General features: G+C 61.3%; 5 protein-coding genes across 5 annotated transcripts; 4 read left to right on the top strand and 1 right to left on the bottom strand.

Annotated features, from left to right (window-relative positions):
- Nucleotides 1–1277: 1277 nt before the first annotated feature.
- On the top strand, nt 1278–2932 carry PLICBS_002435 (uncharacterized protein; the record flags this gene model as incomplete). Its single annotated transcript, XM_065600017.1, has 4 exons — nt 1278–1353; nt 1408–1649; nt 1709–2479; nt 2543–2932. 4 exons carry the CDS (start codon nt 1278–1280, stop codon nt 2930–2932), a joined length of 1479 nt encoding a protein of 492 aa, XP_065456089.1.
- Nucleotides 2933–5137: 2205 nt separating this feature from the next.
- PLICBS_002434 (uncharacterized protein) lies at nt 5138–6682 on the top strand (the record flags this gene model as incomplete). The annotated part of the gene is made up of 1 exon (XM_018322101.1): nt 5138–6682. One exon carries the CDS (start codon nt 5138–5140, stop codon nt 6680–6682), a length of 1545 nt encoding a protein of 514 aa, XP_018179581.1.
- A 1202-nt stretch (nt 6683–7884) lies between these two features.
- On the top strand, nt 7885–10595 carry PLICBS_002433 (uncharacterized protein; the record flags this gene model as incomplete). Its single annotated transcript, XM_018322099.2, has 4 exons — nt 7885–7995; nt 8053–8253; nt 8331–9073; nt 9140–10595. The coding sequence occupies 4 exons, from the start codon at nt 7885–7887 to the stop codon at nt 10593–10595; spliced, it is 2511 nt and encodes an 836-aa protein (XP_018179579.2).
- Nucleotides 10596–14604: 4009 nt separating this feature from the next.
- PLICBS_002432 (uncharacterized protein) lies at nt 14605–16309 on the top strand (the record flags this gene model as incomplete). The annotated part of the gene is made up of 3 exons (XM_018322096.1): nt 14605–14674; nt 14764–15687; nt 15750–16309. 3 exons carry the CDS (start codon nt 14605–14607, stop codon nt 16307–16309), a joined length of 1554 nt encoding a protein of 517 aa, XP_018179576.1.
- A 343-nt stretch (nt 16310–16652) lies between these two features.
- PLICBS_002431 (uncharacterized protein) lies at nt 16653–18691 on the bottom strand (the record flags this gene model as incomplete). The annotated part of the gene is made up of 5 exons (XM_018322095.1): nt 16653–17422; nt 17475–17620; nt 17673–17734; nt 17791–17858; nt 17914–18691. 5 exons carry the CDS (start codon nt 18689–18691, stop codon nt 16653–16655), a joined length of 1824 nt encoding a protein of 607 aa, XP_018179575.1.
- Between the last annotated feature and the right edge of the window lie 1697 nt (nt 18692–20388).

The following is a 20388-nucleotide window of genomic DNA, read 5'->3' as shown; positions in this document are numbered from 1 at the left end:
ACTCTCGACGGCGATCAGTGATTCTCCAACCACGCGGCGGCCCCCGCCCTGGTCGACGCCGCTTCATCATCTTGGGCTGCCCATCTCCCCCGGCTTCAGTCCGCACCCGCCAACTGCTCACCCCCCCCCTCCTCTGCCTTTGCAGACCCCCACCCCCAGGCAGTCTCGCTGGGCCATCACCCCTTGAGTCGAGTCCCGGGTCGCGCCAGGGGGCCCCTCAGCGCCGCGCCCACGACACCCTCTCGTGCCCTCTGGCCTGTCGCGGAGCCGTGTGCCTGGATGGCAGCACTAACTGGTGGCCCCTAGCGCGGAGCCAAGTGAAAATTTCCACAGTGGAGGCCCAGCGCCGTGTCGACTGGCAGAGGCACCCGACCCAGGCCAGGCTCGCCAGGCCAGGCCGGGCTAGCAACAGGAACACGAGCGGTCCCTGCGCCCCCGTCGACTGCCCGCCGTGCCATGCTAACGGCTGGTGGTGCCCAGGGGTCCCTGTCCGCGCCGCCATGGCCCGCCGATGCAGACCTTCTTGTCGTCCACACGCAACGTCCAGAGCCCGCGGCCGACCCTGGCGGCGCCTTAGTCCTCCTGGCTCGATGGAGTGCTACCACCACTTGGCTCAACAGAGCCAGCCATCCCGCGCCTCGTCCTTGCAAGACCCGAGAGAGGTGATCATGGCCGACAGGGGGGGGGGGGGGGTCCGCCCACACTGACGGGACACGCCTCGCTCGTGTCTAACTCTCCCGTCGCCGTCCCTATGTCGAGTACTTTATGGCCCGCTCGCCCACCCTCCGATGCTCGCCTCTTGCCTCGTGAGCCGTTTCCGCCGCTGCCATATCCTAATTGTACATGCAAGTCTTCCTTTGTGTTGCCCTACTCCTTTCCGACTCCGTACCTGGTCACCTTCCAGACACATCTTCCCTTATACTCGGCTCGGTCATGGTTGGCCCCGCCATGCCGTGGTAACTCGCCTCGACCTCACTCACGTCCACAACTCGCCGTCGCCCCGACACGCATTGCACCAGCGCTCTACTGGAAATGGGAATCCCACAGATCTGATACGAGTCCTGGTCTTCGGAACTATTCACACCGACGTATAAGCGACGCCCCAACTGGGCTGGACTCGACTCGCCTGACTGCCTTCGACCTTGTTACCGGGTCACCAACTCTCCTTAATCTTCTTGGCTTTTCACCGCCATCACAATAGAACGACACGCAGCTACCTGACAGAATAATTCATTTTCCTTTAATACTCGAATTTCAGCCAAACACAGCCAGCCAACATGGTCAATCTCACCGGAGTCAATTTATGCCCTCCCCCTTTCTGGGATGCGGAGCTCTTCAGTGCCAAGGGAGGCTGTAAGTTGTCGCCTTGGTGCAGAAGAGGCTCATCATGGTACTAATAGCACGCAGACGTGGACGGGCGGCTGTGCCAAACCATTCCCCCTGACAAAAAATGTTGCCTGCCATGCCCCATGGCGGACTGGGTCTACCCGGACAGCTTCAACACGATGACGGTCGTTGCCAACTGGGTGGCAGCTGTGAGCGCGATATGCTGCGTTCTGCTGCTTGCCTCGTGGGCGGTTTTGCCCGTAGACAAGACGAATCGCCACTACCTCAGTGTCTGTTTCACGTTTGGAGTGCTGTTGATGAATGTAGGTCTTCCGCCCCTTCTGCCGGTGAGGACCCGGGCAGAGGCTGATGCCAAACACAGCTCGGCTTTGTCATTCCGCTCGCCGCCCAGCCGGACCAATGCTACGATAGGATCACGCCGCACAGTATGCACACCAGCAAGGTGTGCGGCGCGTCGGGAACCTTTCTTCTGCTGGGAGGATGGTGTGGCGTCATGTGGGCGTTTCTTCGGTCCCTCTCTCTGCATCTCCAGATCTGCTGGCAGGTTCTCGTCGGTCGCAACTTCATGATCTTCGCGCAAGCGGCGGGTTGGGGCGTCCCCATTCTCGGCATCATTCTCGCCCTTGTCTTCAGCGGCGTCTCGTTCCGATTTGGAGCGACCTGCCACATTAACCACAAGAACAGCCTGGCAGACCTCTGGATCCCGCTCCTCATTTTCGCCGGAGCAACAGTTATCCTCACCTTTGCCACCTTCGGCTACTGCATCAAGGTCTATCTGGCCTCCTTGTCGGACAATTCGGCTTCGACCGAGGGCTCGAGCCTGCCAGCCTACAGCAACAGTGTGCGTACCATGTCTCCGCGCCAGGCATATCGCCGAGTGAAGCGCGTCATCGCCCTACAGTGGCGCGGCCTCGCCATCGTCTTGATCATCATCGCCGACGTCATCTTCTTCTCGGTCGTCTTCGTCTTCCAAGACAACATTGTCCAGTCGGTGACTTCGGATCCGCGTGTCGGCAAGGATTGGGTCTTATGTCTCATCGGAGCATCGGGAGACAAGCATCAGTGCTTGGAAGAAGCCAAGTCGCTGGTTGTGAACGAGGCGACCGTGTCGGCCGTTCTGCTCCTCCTCGCGGTAAGTCCACGACTGCTCACGCCTGCCAGTTGCAGTGACGTGGCGATGCTAACTAGCTGGCAGCTGAACGGCATCTGGCTTCTCTTCCTTCTCGGCCGGTGGTCGATGGTCACTGGCTGGTTCGAGCTGATCCCATCCCTCACAAACCGCAACAAGAAAGAGTTTGTGTCGGTGGACGCCCGGTATGAGGTCAAGAAAGATACACGTTCGTACGAGATGCTCTCAAGAGATTCCAGCGCTGTGGTAACACCACTTTCTCCAGTGAAATCGCCGACCTCGGGGCGACGGACTCCGGATTACTTTGGACAGACGGCCCGATATCACGCTCCCGCGAGGTCTTACTCGAGCCCGCGGCCGCCGCAGGCGCAAACCCCAGCTTGGGATCCGAAGCAAACCTTTGCGCGGCCCGATGGGTACGAGGACATGAACCCATTGGGCATGAACCGGATCTAGAGGGGCGTCTGGAAGCGGCGGACGATACCTACGCAGACACTGCACGAACATTGAAGGCGGGCACAGGATGAGAGATGCATGAATTTCCACTACAAAAACGGACATTCAGCATGAGCGCCCCCGGGCGCCACGCATTGCATCGACCCAGGCCCCCCCTGCTTTGGACGGAGCAGCAGTCTGTCACAACTGGCCGGCGTGGTCAATGACACCTCGCCGGCTCCTCATTATACCCCATTCGCTGGGAGACGCATCGAGGCAGCAACCTGCCACAGCATGGTGTCGAATTGCGAATTTTATGGACAGCGCGGCGTCACGGTCGTTTACGGTTTTATTTTCTCTTGGGTGGACTAGGGGTTGGCGGACTCGGCCCGTGTGTATGTACCACGTATTACGTACCTCATGTACAAATGAGCATGGTCGGTCAAGGACGACGCGACTACGACTATGAAGCGGGTCTATAGGCAGTATAAGAACTGTACTGTGTCTCGCACCAACTTGGACAAACGGACGTGACAAAAGGCCGATGAGAAACAATGGCGAAGGTGTGGGCCTGAAGCGTGTCGTTGCCCTCGTGTTGTTGCCGCTCCCGCCAGGGGGTGTTCTCCGCCGGAAGCTGCGGAAGCTGCGGAAGGGGCTCACGCCACAGACGGTAGTGAGATGCTAGCGCTCGCGCGAGCAGTGAGCGACCTGCTGGCCCAACTCGTCGTGCCGTCGCTCGCCTGCGCGCCCCTGGCAGAATTCATGGCGATGGGGCTCACAGGGGGGAGAAGGAAGGGTTTCGACATGTGCGGTGCGATGCGGTGCGGTGCGGTGCCCTGCGCCGAGAGCCGGACGCGCGTTCTCGAAAGGCAGCAGCAGCAGCAGCAAGATCCGCCGAACCACGGTTTCGCATGGCGGGAGCCTGCTCGGGAACAGAACCTGGAAGCCAAGAAGGCCAGGAGGACGCATTCTGGGGACACGCGACGCAGAACACCTATTAACTACGGGTGGGGGAAGGGGGGGGGGGGGGGGGGGGGGGGGGGGAACAGACTCGGCGCGCGCCAGGGCCGCCAGCTCTGCGGGGAGGATTGCCGCCTGGCTACTACGTAAGCAACCAAGGACAATCAATAGACTTCAAGTTGAAGGCTGGAGCTTCGCAAGACGGCCGCGCACTGAAGATGGCGCCGGAAGTCTGCCGTCGGTGATGTGACCTGGCCTGACCTGACCTGACGTGACTTGAAAGGGCCAGGAGCTTGTGGGCAGTCAATCGCCCTGAGCCGGCGCAGCGCCAAGGTCCGGCAGCCATCCATTAGGATTGTCGCGCGCGCCGCGCTCGTACTCTAGCTGCCGAGCGCCCCGAGCCGGGAGTGAGTGACGAGTGTGTGTCGCAACTAACTTGGGCGGGCGTTGCACCCACAGATGCTTCGCGGGCGCATCCAGCAGGGAGGAGGAGGGGGTTGGGTTCCTTTTTCTCCCACACCAGGCATGGCGATGCTCGGCAGCGTCGGAGCGTGCCAGCAAGAGTAGGTGTGTGTGTGGCCGTTTAAAAAGTCGCCGGCGGCTCGCTGCCTGCGCGAAGGAGGAGGGCCACAAGGGCGTCGTTTGGTCGTCTCCCAGGCATCCGTATCGACATTCCTGCTGCTGCTTGCGGCCACGAACTGCACCCATAGCGAACACGTTGACGTTTGCTTCTACGCCTTTGCCATCGGTTGCAGGCTGCGACGTCGCCGGCTGCGCTCGTTCGCTCGACTATTTATGTCAGGACGCCTGCTGCCCGCTCGAGTCCTGCATTGCTCGTCGTGATTGCGCCGCCCTCTAACTCGCTGTATCGCGGCGTCGCAGCTGTCGCAGAGACACGGAACGGCCGGCATCTGCATCTGAAACACTGAAAATCGACGAGCGGCTGTGCGCGCTGGTGTGCCAGGCGAATATACAACACCCAATCGACGATCCCGGGGCTCTGCAGTCCTACACTCATTCTCGCCGACGACGACGCTCGACTGGCTGCGCAGGCCATTGGTGTCGTGTGCCCGTTTGCCGCTCCAGACGTGGTGGTGGTGGTAGCTCGTGCTTGGGGCGCGCTACGACCCACGGGCTTCGCTGAGGGCGACCAAGGCACCACGAAGCGGCCAGCCGAATAGGCGAGGCCGGACGAGGAGTAATTCCTATATTAAGAGGAGGATTGACGTCGCAGAGGCGGCAGAGAAAACGGAGAAAGAGTGCATCATGGACCAGACATCACAGTCGCCGGGAGGCTTCATCGCCGGGGCGCCGGACAGTCGCGACGACGGACACCGACAGCCCAAAGCCGCGGGACAGAGCGAAAGCTATGGCCATGGCAATCTCATCGACGGCACGTTTACCGACGACGCGATGCCCCTGTCTCCGGCGTCAGAATCAGCGGCCACAACAACACCGCGGGAGCTCGAGTCCAGGTTCGACGCTCCCGCGTGGCTCAAGCAAAAACGACGGCGTCCGCTACGGGGACTGCTACGGTCTTCGCGCCGCGCTCTGAGGCTGAGGCGCTCGCCTTGCGGCATGTTCCTCCTGATGCTGGCGGCGGTGCTGGGAACCTTGGCCGCGTATACTTGGAGGAGAGAAAAGGGCTTCGATGCGCCGTGGGTTCCCGACCCGGAGTCGCAGCGCTTCGCGCTCCAGCCTCTGCCAACGCCGCTGAACCGGACGCTCGTGGCCGACTACGAGCTGCCACTGCGGACCAAGGGCCGGTATATCGTGGACGCCGCGGGCCGGCGCTTCAGGCTCTCGTCAGTAAATTGGTACGGGGCTAGCGACGAGCTGTTCGTGGCAGGCGGGCTGGACGTGCGGCACCGGGCCGAGATTGCACAGACGATCAAGAAGCTGGGCTTCAACAGCGTGCGACTGCCGTACGCGGACGAGACGGTGCGGGCCAACCCGCGCATCGACGCGGATCTGGTGGCGGCGAACCCGGACCTGGCGGGGCGGCGGGCCATGGACGTCTTGGAGGCGGTAGTGGAGGCGCTGACCGAGGCCGGGTTGGCCGTCATCGTCAACAACCACATCACGAGCGCTACGTGGTGCTGCGGCGTGGACCCGTGCGACGCGGGCTGGGCCAACGACCACCTCGGGCCGCTGTGCCGGGTGCGGCAGACCGAGGACGAGTGGATCGAGAACTGGGAGGACGTCATGGCTCGCTTCGTCAACAACCCGCTCGTCATCGGGGCGGACCTGCGCAACGAGGTGCGCGGGCTCTGGGGAACGATGCCGTGGGCCAAGTGGGCAACGGCGGCGGAGCGGTGCGGGAACCGGCTGCTGCGGATGAGGCCGGACTGGCTGATCGTGGTCGAGGGCACCGAGTCGGCCAACGACGTGTCGGGGGCGCGGACGCGGCCGGTGCGGCTCGACGTGAGCGAGCGGCTCGTGTATTCGGCGCACGTGTATAAGTGGTCGGGATGGGGCAGCGTGGACGGACGGTTCCAGCAGCGCACGTACGCGTCGTTTGCGAGGGCCATGGAGCGCAACTGGGGCTACCTGCTGTCGAGCCAGGTCGCGCCCGTCTGGGTGGGCGAGCTCGGGGCGCCGGGGCGGCCGTCGGTTGGCGATGCGCATTACTGGCAGCACCTGTGGCGGTTCCTGCGCGAGGTGGACGCCGACTTTGGATACTGGGCGCTCAACGCGAGGAAGCCGGCGGGCAACGAGACGGAGACGTACGGGCTCGTGGCCGACGACTGGGCGACGCCGGTGCTCGACTTTCGGCTCAAGGACATGCTGGAGCACATGAGGAGGGCGTGAAGTGCCCGACGGCCGAACGATGTACTAGTCCGTGTAAGGGAAGTCTGGAGTAGTTTGACGACGAGATGATGAGAGTTCAGCCTTTGTTTTGCAAGTTTGTACGAGTACGTGCGTCTGTGCGTTGCGTGTACATCGTACAAAGTCCGGATTGGTGAGCGGAGGAGCGCTTGATGCCCGAGGTGATGATGTCTTGGACAAAAAAGGCGTGTGTCTCGTTGTCGATGTGTGCCGCCCAACAAGGGAGACGCTTGAGAGACTGAGGATGGAGAAAGTGAGACAGTTTGCACTGCCGGCAGCCACGCAGCGGCCACGCAGCGGCCACGCAGCAGCAGTTCGCCCCACCCTGCATCTGCAACAAAGGGACGGACGGGCAAGAACGCCTGGCCCCGCCTGCCGCGGCCGGGTTGCTGGCGGAGGTACGAAGTACATATTGTGACGTGGACATGGCAAATACAACTGGAAGGTACTCCGTAAATGAAGACAAATTGAACTTGACATCAAGGGCCGGGGAAGGGGTTCCCGGGCACTGAACAGATGAAGAGACAGTAGACATCCACTCCCATGGATATCGAGGGCTCGCCTCGCAGGGAGCGGCCTGCTTGCTTGCCTGCCACATGGGCACCACTGCCGGGCGTGTGAGCGCCATGGTGGGGGGCCGGCTCGGGGCACCGGCAGCTTTATCGATAACGCCCCGGCAGGGTACGTACCTTGCAAACAACGACCACGACCGACCCTGCGTAACGCTTGTGTCACTGCGCGGCAAGGTGGCGGCGGCACCCCAAGCACCCCGAGCACCCCACCTCGCCTCGCTGGAGTGACTCGACCTCACCCGGCCGGGCCTCGCCCACTGCTGCCACTGCGCCCACTGCACTTGGTCCCTCCCCAGCGCCGAGCGAAGCTCCAACGTGACGGAAGCTTCAGCCCGCAACAACGCCAAACCCAACCTTGAACCCACGATACACCACCACCTCCCGCCTCCATCCCGCTCGCCACCCGACAACCAGGACCTCTTCCACCTCGCCCAGCGCTGCTCATGTAGCAAACGAGCATCCATTAAACACGTCGCCGAAGCGGCAGACCAGCATCCATCGCCATCCTCATCCTCCCCCCACCGCTGTCCACCCCTCCTCTCCGCTTCACACATTTTACATGTCCACGCAGCCCGATCCCATCGTGGCGAGCCTCTCTCCTGCGCTGCGGCCATGGACCAGCCAGACGAGGTAGTCGCCAGCTCGGCCCATGCCGCGAAAGACGACCGTCCCTTTGACGCTGTGTCGGTCGGCACGTGCTACTCACAGACAGCAAACGACCGGGTAAATCACAACTCACTCGCCTCTCACCATTTCCCTGTCGCTGACCTGCTCTCCCAGTTTGGCCGCGGTGCGAGCGACGTGATTCGGGAGCGGGATGAACAGGAACAATCCGATGATGCTTCGCTTGCCCCGCTGCCGCCCAACTGGTTTACTTTCGAGCCCGACGTAACAGCCGGCGCTGTGGGAGACTTGTACGCTCGTGTCCCGACGATGCAGCACTATCGGAACAACCTCACTGCCCTTTCACACTTGTACAACGTACGCTTGCCCGGCTTCCAGGCACCTCCCTCCCAGCTCGACGGGGTTGGGCTCACAAGCTGACGCGTCATCCGTAGCTTTACTTTGTTGCGTACCAGGGCCAAATCTTTGTCTACGTGCCCCGGGGCATACCCAAACAGACCATCCCCCGCGACCCAGGGATCAAGCTTGTGCCGCCACAGAGCCCGCTTGGCAGCTTGGTCGGCGGCTACCAAGACCCTGCCGACCCCCATACCATGAACCACATGATTGTCGGTATGCTCGGCAGGGAGGAGATTGTTGTCGCCAGCTATGACGATGGGGACATTATCGCCTACTACACAAAGGATATTGCCGACTGCGTCCTCGACCGCCCTCAGAAGCAAAACCCCCCGGCGCCATTCTTCCACGAGAACGTTGGCAAGTCGGCCTGGGGGCTCGCTGTCCACCAGGAATCTCGCCTCATCGCAGCCAGCTCCAACAAGTGCGAGGTCACTGTCTTTGCGCCCGCCCTTGCTGCATCTCGGAAACGGGCCAACGAGGGCGCCGACAGGTGCTCCAAGTGCAAGGCCAGCAACCCATGCGACATGATCGAGTCTCACGTCCGCCAACGCGCGCGGAACTGGCGGATTGTGGTGAGGCTGGGCAGGATGGCAGATAATATTCCAAACATTGCCTTTGTCGATGACAAGAAGGGCTTTGCCGAACTCATTTGCGCCATGGATATCAAGGGCGGCGTCTGGTTGGCTCACATCTGGAAGCCGAACCAGGCCGCTTTGCGTCTGGCTCCCGCTCCCAGCATGACGTCTCGGAGGTCCGAGGCCTGGCCGTCTCCTTCTAGGTATGCCCTTAAACACCTCACTGGCCGACGCAGTCGCACGAGTTACTAATTCCGCCACTCCTTTAGAGGCTGGGGAGTTTTGCCGCTCACTACAGCCGAATTTCTCAGAGTTGAGTCGTTTGAGCAACTGCTTGGCATCACTGCCTCGCAGGCGATCGAGGCACCACAGGTGGCCTTGAATATCGAGAGATGCCTAGAATGCGTGCCGGATAACCCTTGCGTACCCATCCCGTCCCAGCCAGCCGGCCCCGTGCCCACTCATCCCGTGTTCCCCGACCCCATCCCGCTACCAGCATTCATGGTGCCAGGTGCCGTGCCGGTGGCCCTAGCGCCCGAGCCGCAGCAAGCAGAACTAAGCAGCTCGGAAGAGTCGGGGGCCGAGGCCAGCAGCGAAGTGGGAGAAGGTACCGCTAATACCATAGGCAATGACGGAGCCGGCAACGACAACGACGGCAACAACAGCTCGGGTTCGGGAAACCTCGACGAAGAAGAGGACGAAGACGAGGACGAGGACGAGGATGAGGTCGAATATGACTCCGCAGACGAGGTCAACCCGCTTCCATGGGACCTCTCGCTGGGGAGCGATGATGTCTTGTATTTTGGCACGGCAAATGTGGCTCCAGGGTCAGTGCCCGGCAGCGGTGGCCTGGGGACCTCGTTGATGGCACTCCTCGGATCGCCTGATGGCGCCAACATGCTCCTCCCAAGCTTTCATAAGACGATGCTTGGACATCACACGAGCCACGGAAGCGCTTCAGGGGTGTCTGCCAGACGCAGAACCAAGACGGAGTGGGAGGGCGAGGAGCAATCGTCGACCTTGAGCCTCGACATGGTGTACTTTCCGCACACCGGCGAGGCATACGCGGCGCCCGCGGACCACAGGGGCCTCATGCAGCTTTTTGCGCGCGTCGACCCGAGGAACGAGAATAGGGAGGGGGCTGAGACGCTCAGGCGGTCGTTTGGCAAGCGACATCGCCTCCTCCGCCTTCACGAGAAGGAAGTGGAGCTGCGCAACGTAGCGCATTGGGCGGGCCAGAAGCGGCCGCGGTGCGAGCTCGCGGTCTTCTGCCCTGAGACACTCAGCACCGGTCCAATATCGCCTAGGACGGCTAGAACCATGTTCCACGCGACGAACAGGCTCAGCATGGTGGCGCACTTGCGGGAGCTGTCGCTGGTGGTTGTGGCATCGCCGGTGGGACGGGTGCTGCTCCTCACGCCGACAAAGCTGAAGCGTCCGGAGCAATGGCGGTCTGGGGAGCTACGGCACGGATTCCGGGTGGAGTGGGTGCTCCCGCGCAAGTCGGACGAGAAGGTGCACCGGAAGACGATGCGGCCACTGCACGGCATGGCGGTAGGCCCTGTGCCGGGCTCCGGCGCCGAGGGCAAGTCTGGCGATGGCAGCGAGAGCCAGATGCGCGGCCCGCACCGTCGGTACCGGCTGATGCTCCACTACCGCAACCACGACATCTTGACGTACGAGATTAGCCGCGAGGAGCAGACGGGCAGGCTGTGCATAATCTGAAGGGGCAGACGCAGGGGGGATGCAAAGGGGACGCAAGTGGAGTGTCTCGCAAGGGGCTCGCAAGCAGAAAGCTCACAGAGTGTAATCGGAGAGGCGAGGGAAGCGCCATCGCAGGGCACAGGGGGGGACTCGACTGGGTTTGCATTTGCAGTGGCAGGATTCGGCGCACCAAGATACCCCCATCGGCATGTCTGTTGCATTGTTTTGCTTTGAGCATGAGTCCGGCAAGGACAGCTGTGTACAGTTTACCATAGGCACGCCCGACAGGTGGCGCGAGCGGACAATCAAGATTGTCTAGAGCGAGATGCAGGGCGCAGGACGGAATGTGCCGTGGCGCGAGCGTCGGTACGAAGTACGTAACGAGATGATGAGAGTGACGTTGATATAACATTATGTGTCCCATGTACGTGACGTGTGGAGCGACCCGGGGCTCCGGGTGGTTGGATGCGGCGCCGCGGTTCCCCAGATCTCGACGGCAACTCTATCTGGGGCGCCTGCAAGTGTATCGTGCGTATCTCATGCGGGCGGATAGTGACAGGACGGAGCGTGTCACCCCCAACACCACGTTGACTTGTTACTTGTCACTTGGTGCGCACCCGACGCAATGACGCAGTGGGTTGGGTGCGGTCAAGGCAGTCAGGCACACGAGGCAGAGAGCGCTCTCCCGCTCGGGGTGTGGATCTGGCTACGCGCCGCGATCTCCCCGCCGGCCGGGTCCCACGCCATCGGGAGTCCGGTTCATCGGAGACCCCCTTTTGGGTGGGCATGTGGTCCGGCCCAAGTCCCCTGGAGGCCCCACGCGAGGGTGAGTGGCAGGAGATGGATGGATGACCACTGGGGATTTGCAAAGGGGCGGGCGATGCACGCTGATAAGGCCCGGGGCAGGGGCTCGGGGTGATGAGTCGCGTGCCCGCCGAAGGAGAGGGACACGACTTTTTCCCGGAAGGATTGAGAACAAGGGATCAGTTTAGTAGTTACTACGTCCGTATGGACGTGCCCGGCCGCTTGGGCTGTGGACCGTTCCGACGGCCCTCCCCCGGACAATTGCACGTGGGTGTGTCGGTGTGTGCGTGCGAGAGCTTTTCACCACCAACGAGGGCATTTTCGATGCCCATGATGCCGCAAAGCTGATGGGCTGATGGGCGATGGATGAATGAGGAGGGTGATCAATTCCGCGCGAAAGAGCACAATGCTCTCGCATTGGCAAGCTTGTCTTCTCTCTCCGGCAACGCTTCGGCGCCTCGGGAGGGCAACGCCGACGTCCGTCAGGATCATCATCATCATCGTCGTCGTCGTCGACGAGATCGGAGGCCGCTCGCGTGGGGGAGACAATAGGGGTAACTTCATACGTACGGTGCGTGCCGTGCCCTTGGCGGCAACAATGGACGATTTGGCAGTTTGATGCGATGGCAGATGCCCAGGGCCCCCCCATCTGCTACCAGTAGTGTTTGTTACTACATTACTAGGAGCAACTCAATTGATTGATGCCGCCCTGCCAAGCTGCGACAACGGTCTGGTCAGTGGCACTCTCATTGAAGAGCAGCTCCAGCCAGGTCTTGCCCAGGTACGGCCCGTCAAGTCAGCGGTACTTGACACAAGCTTGCCCCGTCCCATATCAAGGAATGAGCGATGATGATTGGCCGGGCGCCTATCCGGCAGGTTGACCAATGCCGCCAGATAATGGATTCAGTTCCTCTTAGTCCGACCTGCGCAACCCAGCACGCACCAGCGCCAGCGCCAGCGCCAGCAGCAGAGCAAGTGGCGGCACCACCCACGGGCAGGCGCAGGGCCAAAAGCAGCAGCCTGGACGGACGCCACGCACGAATCCAGCCAGTCAGCGGCGCGGCGTGCCTGCCTGACTCAGCCGCCAACTGCCGTCCGTATCGGGCCAATCAGCGGGTGCGGCAGGAAGCCTGGGCTGGGCTGAGCATTTTTGGTCCTTATCAGCGACCGACGACGATGGGCTGGCTGCTGTCTCTGCTGGACGCTGGCGCTGCACTGTACGGCGCGGGCATGTAAGTACCGACCTGGTGCTTTACCTCTTCCTCGTCGTCCTGCTCTTTTGAAGTGCTCCAGCCCTGGCCGGGGCGCTCTCTCGCGCGCGCGGGTGCAAACGGGTGGGCGTCATTTCAGCATTTCGTCTTTTTTTTTTGTCCCTGTTCTGTTCCTGTCGCGAGCGCCCTGCCGCCGTGGCTTTTGCCCGTGTCCTCGTATTGTTGTTTGTTATACGTACGTGGACCGTTGACCGTCCAAGCACTTTTTGTCGTGGTGGCAGAGTTGATGCCTCTTGACGCCTGCCTGATCATGTTGGTCGCCGCGCTGCCGTCTCAACATCCTCCAGCTTCATCTTGAAATCCAGTCGGAGCTGCCCCCAAGGTTTTGCATGCGTGGCACCTCCCGTCTGGAGGCAGCATCTAGACGGTCGGGGGAGGGCACAACAACGGGGGAAAAAACAAGAAACGAAACCGCATGCCGCAGGGCATCATCTTGTCAGCAGAAGAAGACGCGGTGACGTCGGCTGCAAAGCCCCAACTCCCTCGGACAACCACCGGCCGGCTGGCTGGCGCCCTGCCATCCTGTCCTGGCTCTCTCCCGACCAGCCGGCGCCGGACGTTCCCGGGTCGGAGCGCCCACGGATGGCTTGTTCCAACGGGCTGCTGACCCTGTTTACTGATAGTGCTACTAGGCAGTAAATACTGGGCCCCCTTTTTAGGGGTCCGACAAAGGCCAAAGTATCTCGGGGTGCCATTTCGTTGGCGTTGATACGTACTGTACATACTACTGTACTCTTCTCGGCGCAGAGCACAGTGCCGCACCGTAGGTACCTACAGCACGAGGTTCCGTCCCCGGGTGCGCGGTGGCGTTCCCACTGCCATTGGGCGGCTCTGTCTCTCGGGCAGTAGCACGTAGGTCTGATGCGCTCCAGTTTGGCAAAGCGCCACCGCGCCTTAATTTTTTCCTTCTTGCCCTCTCTCGTCTGGCCGTGTCGTCCCTTATCGTCCAATCCGACCGCGCGCCGCCCGTCCCTTGCAAAGCCCACCCCCGGGAACTTGTAACTCTGTCTGTGTCTCTCTCCCATCCATCCATCCCTCTTTGCAGCTCAGAACCAGCCACGCACATGCCAGGGCTTGATGCAAAAGCTGGGACGGAGAATCAAAGTAAACCCATCGACAATGACATGAATTGAATTCAATTGATGGTGGTGCAAGGAACGCACTGTAGAATCGAAAACGGGACCCATGGTCGCAGCGAGTGAAACCTCGTCGCGCGCCGCCCCGGAATCGCCGCCCCGTTTTCGGCACTGATAAGAGGCCGCCTCCACTGTACACGCGCGCTGCGGCACAGGCCAGGCTGGGGAACCTCGGCGAGCAGCAGCAGAAGCAGAAGCAGAGACGCCCCGTACTGTGCTGTGCGACGCGGCGCGGCACTGTCCTCTTGCCCGCTGTCCAAGCCTCCGCCGTCTCGCGCAGCACAGTGCCGTCCGGTCCCGTCAGCCCAAGATACCGTCTCCTCCACCCCCCCCCGGGATCAGCAGCGCCTCGTCCAACCCCAAGGGTCGCTCGCTCACTTTTCCTTATCTCTGCGTGTAATGTACCGGCTCGCACACGCCCGCCGCCGCTGTACCTCGACTTTCCATTTACGTACCGCCTCGTCGCCCGCGTGCTATCGCTATGGGGTAACGGCTCCTCGCCATCCGCCTCCCCCAGACGCCGATAATGTAGATAGATAAACTCGCCTGCTCCCTTGTCGCCCGTCTCCCGCTGCCCATGCATGTGCCTCGCGCTGCTGTCGTGATTCCAGCTTATCTCTCCTGCTCCCTCTCTCCTCTCCTTCTCTCTCCCTCCCCCTTCATCAACACCGCCCGCGTCTCACACTCTCACCATCCGTGCCTGCGACCTGCCTTCCCGAAGCAGGAGTCCAACCACCCTTATCTCGCATACGGCACCGTACCGCCTGCCGTCCGACCCTTTCCTGCTGCCGCTCTTCCGCCCTCTCAACGCGCGCCGACATGTCGTACGCCCACGTCGGGGCGCCCACAGCCTTCAATGGCACGGACGACAGCATCGGTGGTGATTCCAGTACGTCGAGCGAGGCCCCCCTGCTGCCCGCTCTGCCGTAGAGGTAGAGCACTGTAGAGCCAAATGCTGACACGCCCGTGCCCAAACAGCCACCGAGAACCTCAACCAGTGGTATCAGGCCGGCGACCAGGCCTTCATCCTCCTGAGCGCCTGTCTCGTCCTCCTCATGGTCCCTGGCATCGCCTTCCTGTACTCGGGCCTCGCCCGGAGAAAATCGGCCCTCTCCATGCTCTGGGTCGTCATGATGTCCTTTTCCGTCGTCGTCTTCCAGTGGTACTTTTGGGGATACTCCCTGGCCTTCGGCCAGACATCCGGCAACCCCTTCATCGGAGACCTCAAGCACTTCGGCCTCATGAAGGTCTGGGCCACGCCCTCGGTCGGCTCCCCCCTCATCCCTGCCCTCCTCTACTCCTTTTATCAGATGATGTTCTGTGCCGTCACCGCCGCCCTGACCGTCGGTGCCGTTGCCGAGCGTGGCCGTGTCATCCCCGCCATGGTCTTCACCTTCTTCTGGGCCACCCTGGTCTACTGCCCTCTCGCCTACTGGGTCTGGAACGCCAACGGCTGGGGCTTCAAGCATGGCGTCCTCGACTATGCCGGCGGCGTCCCCGTCGAGATCGGCTCCGGTGTCTCCGCCCTGGCTTACTCCTGGGTCCTCGGTCGCCGCAACGACAAGATGATGATGAACTTCCGCCCCCACAACATCTCCCTCATCACCCTCGGCACCATCTTCCTCTGGTTCGGCTGGCTGGGCTTCAATGGCGGCTCTTCCTTCGGCGCCAACCTTCGCGCCGTCATGGCTTGCTGGAACTCGTGCCTGACGGCCATGTTCGCCGCCATGACTTGGTGCCTGCTCGACTTTCGCCTCGCCAAGAAGTGGTCCATGGTTGGCTGGTGCTCTGGCACCATCTCTGGTCTCGTCGCCGCCACTCCCGCCTCTGGCTTCATCGATCCTTGGGCTAGCATCGTTCTCGGCGTCGTCGCCGGCATTGCTTGCAACTTTGGCACCAAGGGTGAGTCGCCCCTGGGCCCTGCTAGCCTCGCCATTCGCAATTATCCACTGACGTCTCCTTAGTCAAGTTCCTCATTCGCATCGACGACAGCCTCGACGTCTTCGCTGAACACGGTATCGGCGGCATGGTCGGTCTCATCTTTAACGGCTTCTTCGCTACCGGCAAAGTCATCGGGCTCGATGGTGTCAACACTGGCCTGACGGGCGGTTTCCTTGACGGAAGCTACGTCACCCTCGGCTGGCAGATCGCTGCCATTGTCGCCTCCTCGTCGTACGCCTTCGTCATGTCCGCCATCATCGCCAAGATCATCGACATCATCCCAGGCCTGAAGCTGCGCGCCTCCGAAGAGGCAGAACTTCTTGGCATGGACGACGACCAGCACGGCGAGTTCTCGTACGACTACGTCGAGGTTCGCCGAGACTTCCTTGCTTGGAGCCCTCACCGTGACGAGCCGGCCGAGGATGGCGAGGCTCTGGAGCCGCAGCATGGCATTCAGGAGCACGCGAGCATGATTCGCCCCCACAGCTCCTCCGATGGCGGCGCCGTCGTTGAAGAGAAAAAGTCGCCTGCCTCGTCGCTGCAGGACGAGAGGGTCAAGGTGGAAGGAGAGAAGCAGGCGTAGTCGCTTCACGGCGCATATGTTCGAACATCGGATTTGGTGGCCTATTTTCATCCTCCATGAGGTTGGGTTTGTTTTGTAGCCCATAGCAACGGGCTTGGTAGCCGGCGCTGGCGTTTGGTTGATTTGCGCATTTAGAATACCCGATGGTAGTGAGGCAGGCGAGGGGTGAACCTGGGAAAAGCAAACCGGCAGTTCCTTCAAGCTGCGAAGTCAACTTGCTTCATATTTCCCGTACATTGTATCATCCAAAGCTGTGCCTGGTACGTTCCAAGTGAGAACGATTCATTGTCCGTGACGCCACGCCATTTTGTTGCCCCGAGTCTTCCCATGCAGTACTGTACAATCAAGGTGGGGATCCGTCGGTAACGTCGCCGTACGAAACTTTGGGGTAGTCTCCAAAGCACGCGTGCTCGAAATTGGCTTTGGCAGCCATACCTTCTTGCACCTTCAAGAATGTGTCCAGCTCGCACCACCCATCCTTGCGGGCCGCGTCGCACTCGGGAAAGCTGTGACCCAAGGGCAGAGTGCGCTGGTTCAGAATGAAGTGTATATACTTGGTTTCACCTCCGCGCAAGTACCCGTCTCGATTGGGCGACAGCGGCTTCGGTGTCTTGATGATCTCGATGTCCAGACGAGCTCCAAACGGCGTGATATGGGAGACGGTAAAGTTGTGTGGGCCGGGGTTCCTCGTAGCTGGCAGCTCTTCAGCAAATTGTCGCAGGCCGAAGGCTGTCAAGACCGAGACAATATTGGTATCGTGGGAGAAGTCAAAGTACAGGCTTTGGTTCAGCGGAAATGTTTCTGTGCTGCTGTCGAGTGTGACGTTGATTTGTGAGCCCGAATAGCCAAGTGTGTGGTTCTTCAACCGCGCAATGACCTCCTGTTGATAGCCGAGGCCGACTGCCCGCCCGGCTGGGCTGTGAAAAGCACTGTATGAGGAGAAGAAGAGATCAATAGAATAGCCAAACCCTTCCCATTCCTCGTAAGTAAAAAGGTCGCAAAACTTGCTGAATCCGTACGCCACGGTCTCGTACGGGCACATGGTCTGCGCTGCGTACACGTCATCCACGGTCCATGTAAAATCCTCGGAGAGAGCCTGGAAACGAGTGGTTGCTGTTCTGTGTCAGCATTCGACAAGGCTAAAATAATTTACAGCGCGGCTCACCATCCTGGAGATAAGTGTGAATCCACTTGGCCCGTGCCTCGTTGCCTGGTCCCTTGGAGTCCGCGTTTGGGCAGTTCAGCGATCCGGCAAGCGAGTTGTTGAACCCTTGCTTTTCGATGATTACTTCAATAGTAGCATTATTCGGCCTAGAAATTATGTCAGAAGGAAAGGCATGCGATAGCTCCAAGGAAGACGGACCATTCCAGCCCGAAGAAGCCAGCCATCCAGTTCTCGGCCGACTTGAGCATCCGATCTTGGGTCTGCGGGTGGCAGTCAGTGTATGAGTTTGAACTGAGCTTGAGAAACCCTGTCGCACCGTCGTTCTAACAATGATTTTGCTCTTGGCGTTGTACAAGCTGCCGTACATGTAGCTGTGAAGGATTCCTAGAGGCGTTCAGTAATGCTGGGCTCAGCTCCCACAGGCGGCAATTCGTCTCACCTGACTCGAACAGCTCTTCCCGGCCCTTTGGCACCAGGATCTCGTATCCAAGTTGATACTTCCAATTGTTGAGGAACGAGAGCTGTCCTTTGAGCTTGGCCTTCCCCGTAGCATTGGCGAATTTCTCTCCCAACCGGGCGACGTCGGCCCCGGACGTGGGATACCGAGCCCCATGGCGAGAGAGCATCTGAACCTGAACGATCTCGGCATCCGGGGGCAGCGGGAACTCGCCGACTCCAAAGCCGGGCGATGGGGAGTATGGAGACAAGAAGCCCATCATTTTGAAGATGCTCTGGTTACCTTGACCCATGCCTTCAACGGGTATCGAAGTTTGGAGCGGCTCATTCGGCACATAGCTGGCCGTGGGGTTGAAAGTCCTCGTCTGAGCCAGGAAGGCTGGCTTCCCTGTAGCCGTGGGTCCCGGCCAAAGCTCTGGAGATGTCTGGAAATACTGAGGCACCTTGGACGGCAAACACGGACATGACCCGTGTCCACGAAACGCATATGGCAGAGATAGGTAAAGGTTGGAGCCGACGAGGATGACGAGGCAGACGGATAGTACGTAAGTGGCTACCCTGAATCGGTGCTCAGAGCGAGATTGGGGGGTCGCAAAAGCAGCAGCGATGTCATCGCCCGTCTGTCCCTCATCAGCAGAGCCCTCATTCTCGTCGTCCTGGTGAACAGGCTGGTAACCAGCCGAGCCGGCGGCGCCAGAGTGCTTGGGCCCGGAGGCGGCTCCGGAGGCGGCCCGGGGGCCAGACACGGCCGCAGTGGCCATGGCACGGGCTGCCGATGGTGGCTAGTTTCGCCGAGGCCGCTGGAGTGGAGGAGGACGGTCGGACACAGGAGCCCCCGCTCACCGGCCGCATGAGCTGCCGAAACCTTGATCTGCGGCGCGTTTCCTGGCCAAGGTTGGTATGCCGTGCGGACAGAGCGGTGCGGTGCGGTATGGTGCCGGTGCCCGGACGCGCGTTGGGAGCTTGGGAGGCGCGAAGACGCGGCGGCGCTGCAGGTGCCACAGGTGCGGCCGGTCTGGTTCGAGGGCCGAAGGGAATGGTCCGGTTCGGCGGTCTGGCGGTGGATGGATGATTGAAACCCGTGATGGATTGGTGGATTGCCCTGTCGCACTTGGCCCAGCGCGGCGGGATGCTTGTCGGTGCGAGGTGCGCCCCTTTCACCTTGTGTCTGCGACATGCATGAGGTTGAGGTGGGACACGGAGTCGTGCGAATCGCGGTTGCTGGCGCTGAAGTGCACGCGGTACGTCGCGCATACCAAGCGGGTTCCTACGAAGCAACCGCTGGGGTGTGGCGGCTGACTGGAGCGTCCAAGTATTCTGGAGGTAGCGCCAGCTTCCAAGCCTCTCACTGGGGGAAGCCAAATGTGCAGTGCAGGTCGTGGCTTCCCCTGGGATGGCCTTCGAGATTAGCACCGTGCCACATGTCGCAGCCACGCACAGTGCATCCACGCCGGTTGAAGCACCGAATCACCAGTGCGCTCGGTGGCTCCTTCTGTGGCACGGCAGATGGCCGGCCCCGTGACTACGGCCCCAAGAACCAGGACCCGGACCAGGGCCAGGGCCTGGGCCGGAACCGCGACCCGGGTCAGGACTGCCCGCAGGCAGGGGAAGAGCCGGACGACTCGGCGAGCAGAGCCTTACATGCCCTCTCCCTGCTTGCGCGTCAAATTGTGCTCCCTCCCGCGCGAGGTATTCGGTACTCCCGTCTGTACTGCAAGGCGACCGCCCGTGCTGGTATACCGCGGACGAAGCACTCACGTGTACGTACGGACTCTCTACCAAGTATCCGTAGTACCTTATTATGTAGCTACAGTGTGCAAAAATCCCCAATCAGCCACTCCTTCGCTCCGTCCCCGGCCTCCACTCATCAGTCTCACCCTGAGTCTCCAAGTGAGCCTCACTCCTCACACAAGCCTCGTCAACACACTCCGCCGCCGCCGCCGCCGCCGCCGCGGTGCAACACATCGCTCGTCAGGCGGCCTCTCTTGTTTACTCTTCCCTCACCGCTCATTGGCATCCGGCAAGGGCGGTACTGGCCCGCGGCAGCAGAGTCGCAGCAACCCTGCTCCGCGGCCATGCACAAGGAACCAAAAAGCAACGACTCCAACGTCGAGCATGTTACGCCAGGCCGTCCGTCCGCCGCCAGCTCCCGGATCGACGCCCTGTAATCTCGCGACTCGACGGCTCCCGCCCTTCTCTGGCCAACTAGCTGCCAGGACGCACTGCTTGGCCCGGGTTCGCGTCTTTGACCCTCGTCCGCATCTGTCGTGCGTCGCTGGCCCATTGCTCTGCCACCAGCCCGCCGGACCTCCGCCAATCCCGAGTACGGACCGGCTGTCATGCTGTCAGTATCCCAGTTCCATCAGAGGTCCGGACCGTGGTTCGGCCGCCGGTCACGTCGTTCGCGGCACCCAGGCTGTCGGTCCTCATTGGCAGGCGTAGGGCTGTCATCCCTTGC

This window comes from Purpureocillium lilacinum, assembly GCF_023168085.1.
Source record: "Purpureocillium lilacinum CBS 284.36 DNA, scaffold_2, whole genome shotgun sequence".
NCBI classification, from domain to species: domain Eukaryota; kingdom Fungi; phylum Ascomycota; class Sordariomycetes; order Hypocreales; family Ophiocordycipitaceae; genus Purpureocillium; species Purpureocillium lilacinum.
The sequence above is the reverse complement of the archived record's forward strand: the minus strand, read 5'-3'. Positions and strand labels throughout refer to the sequence as shown.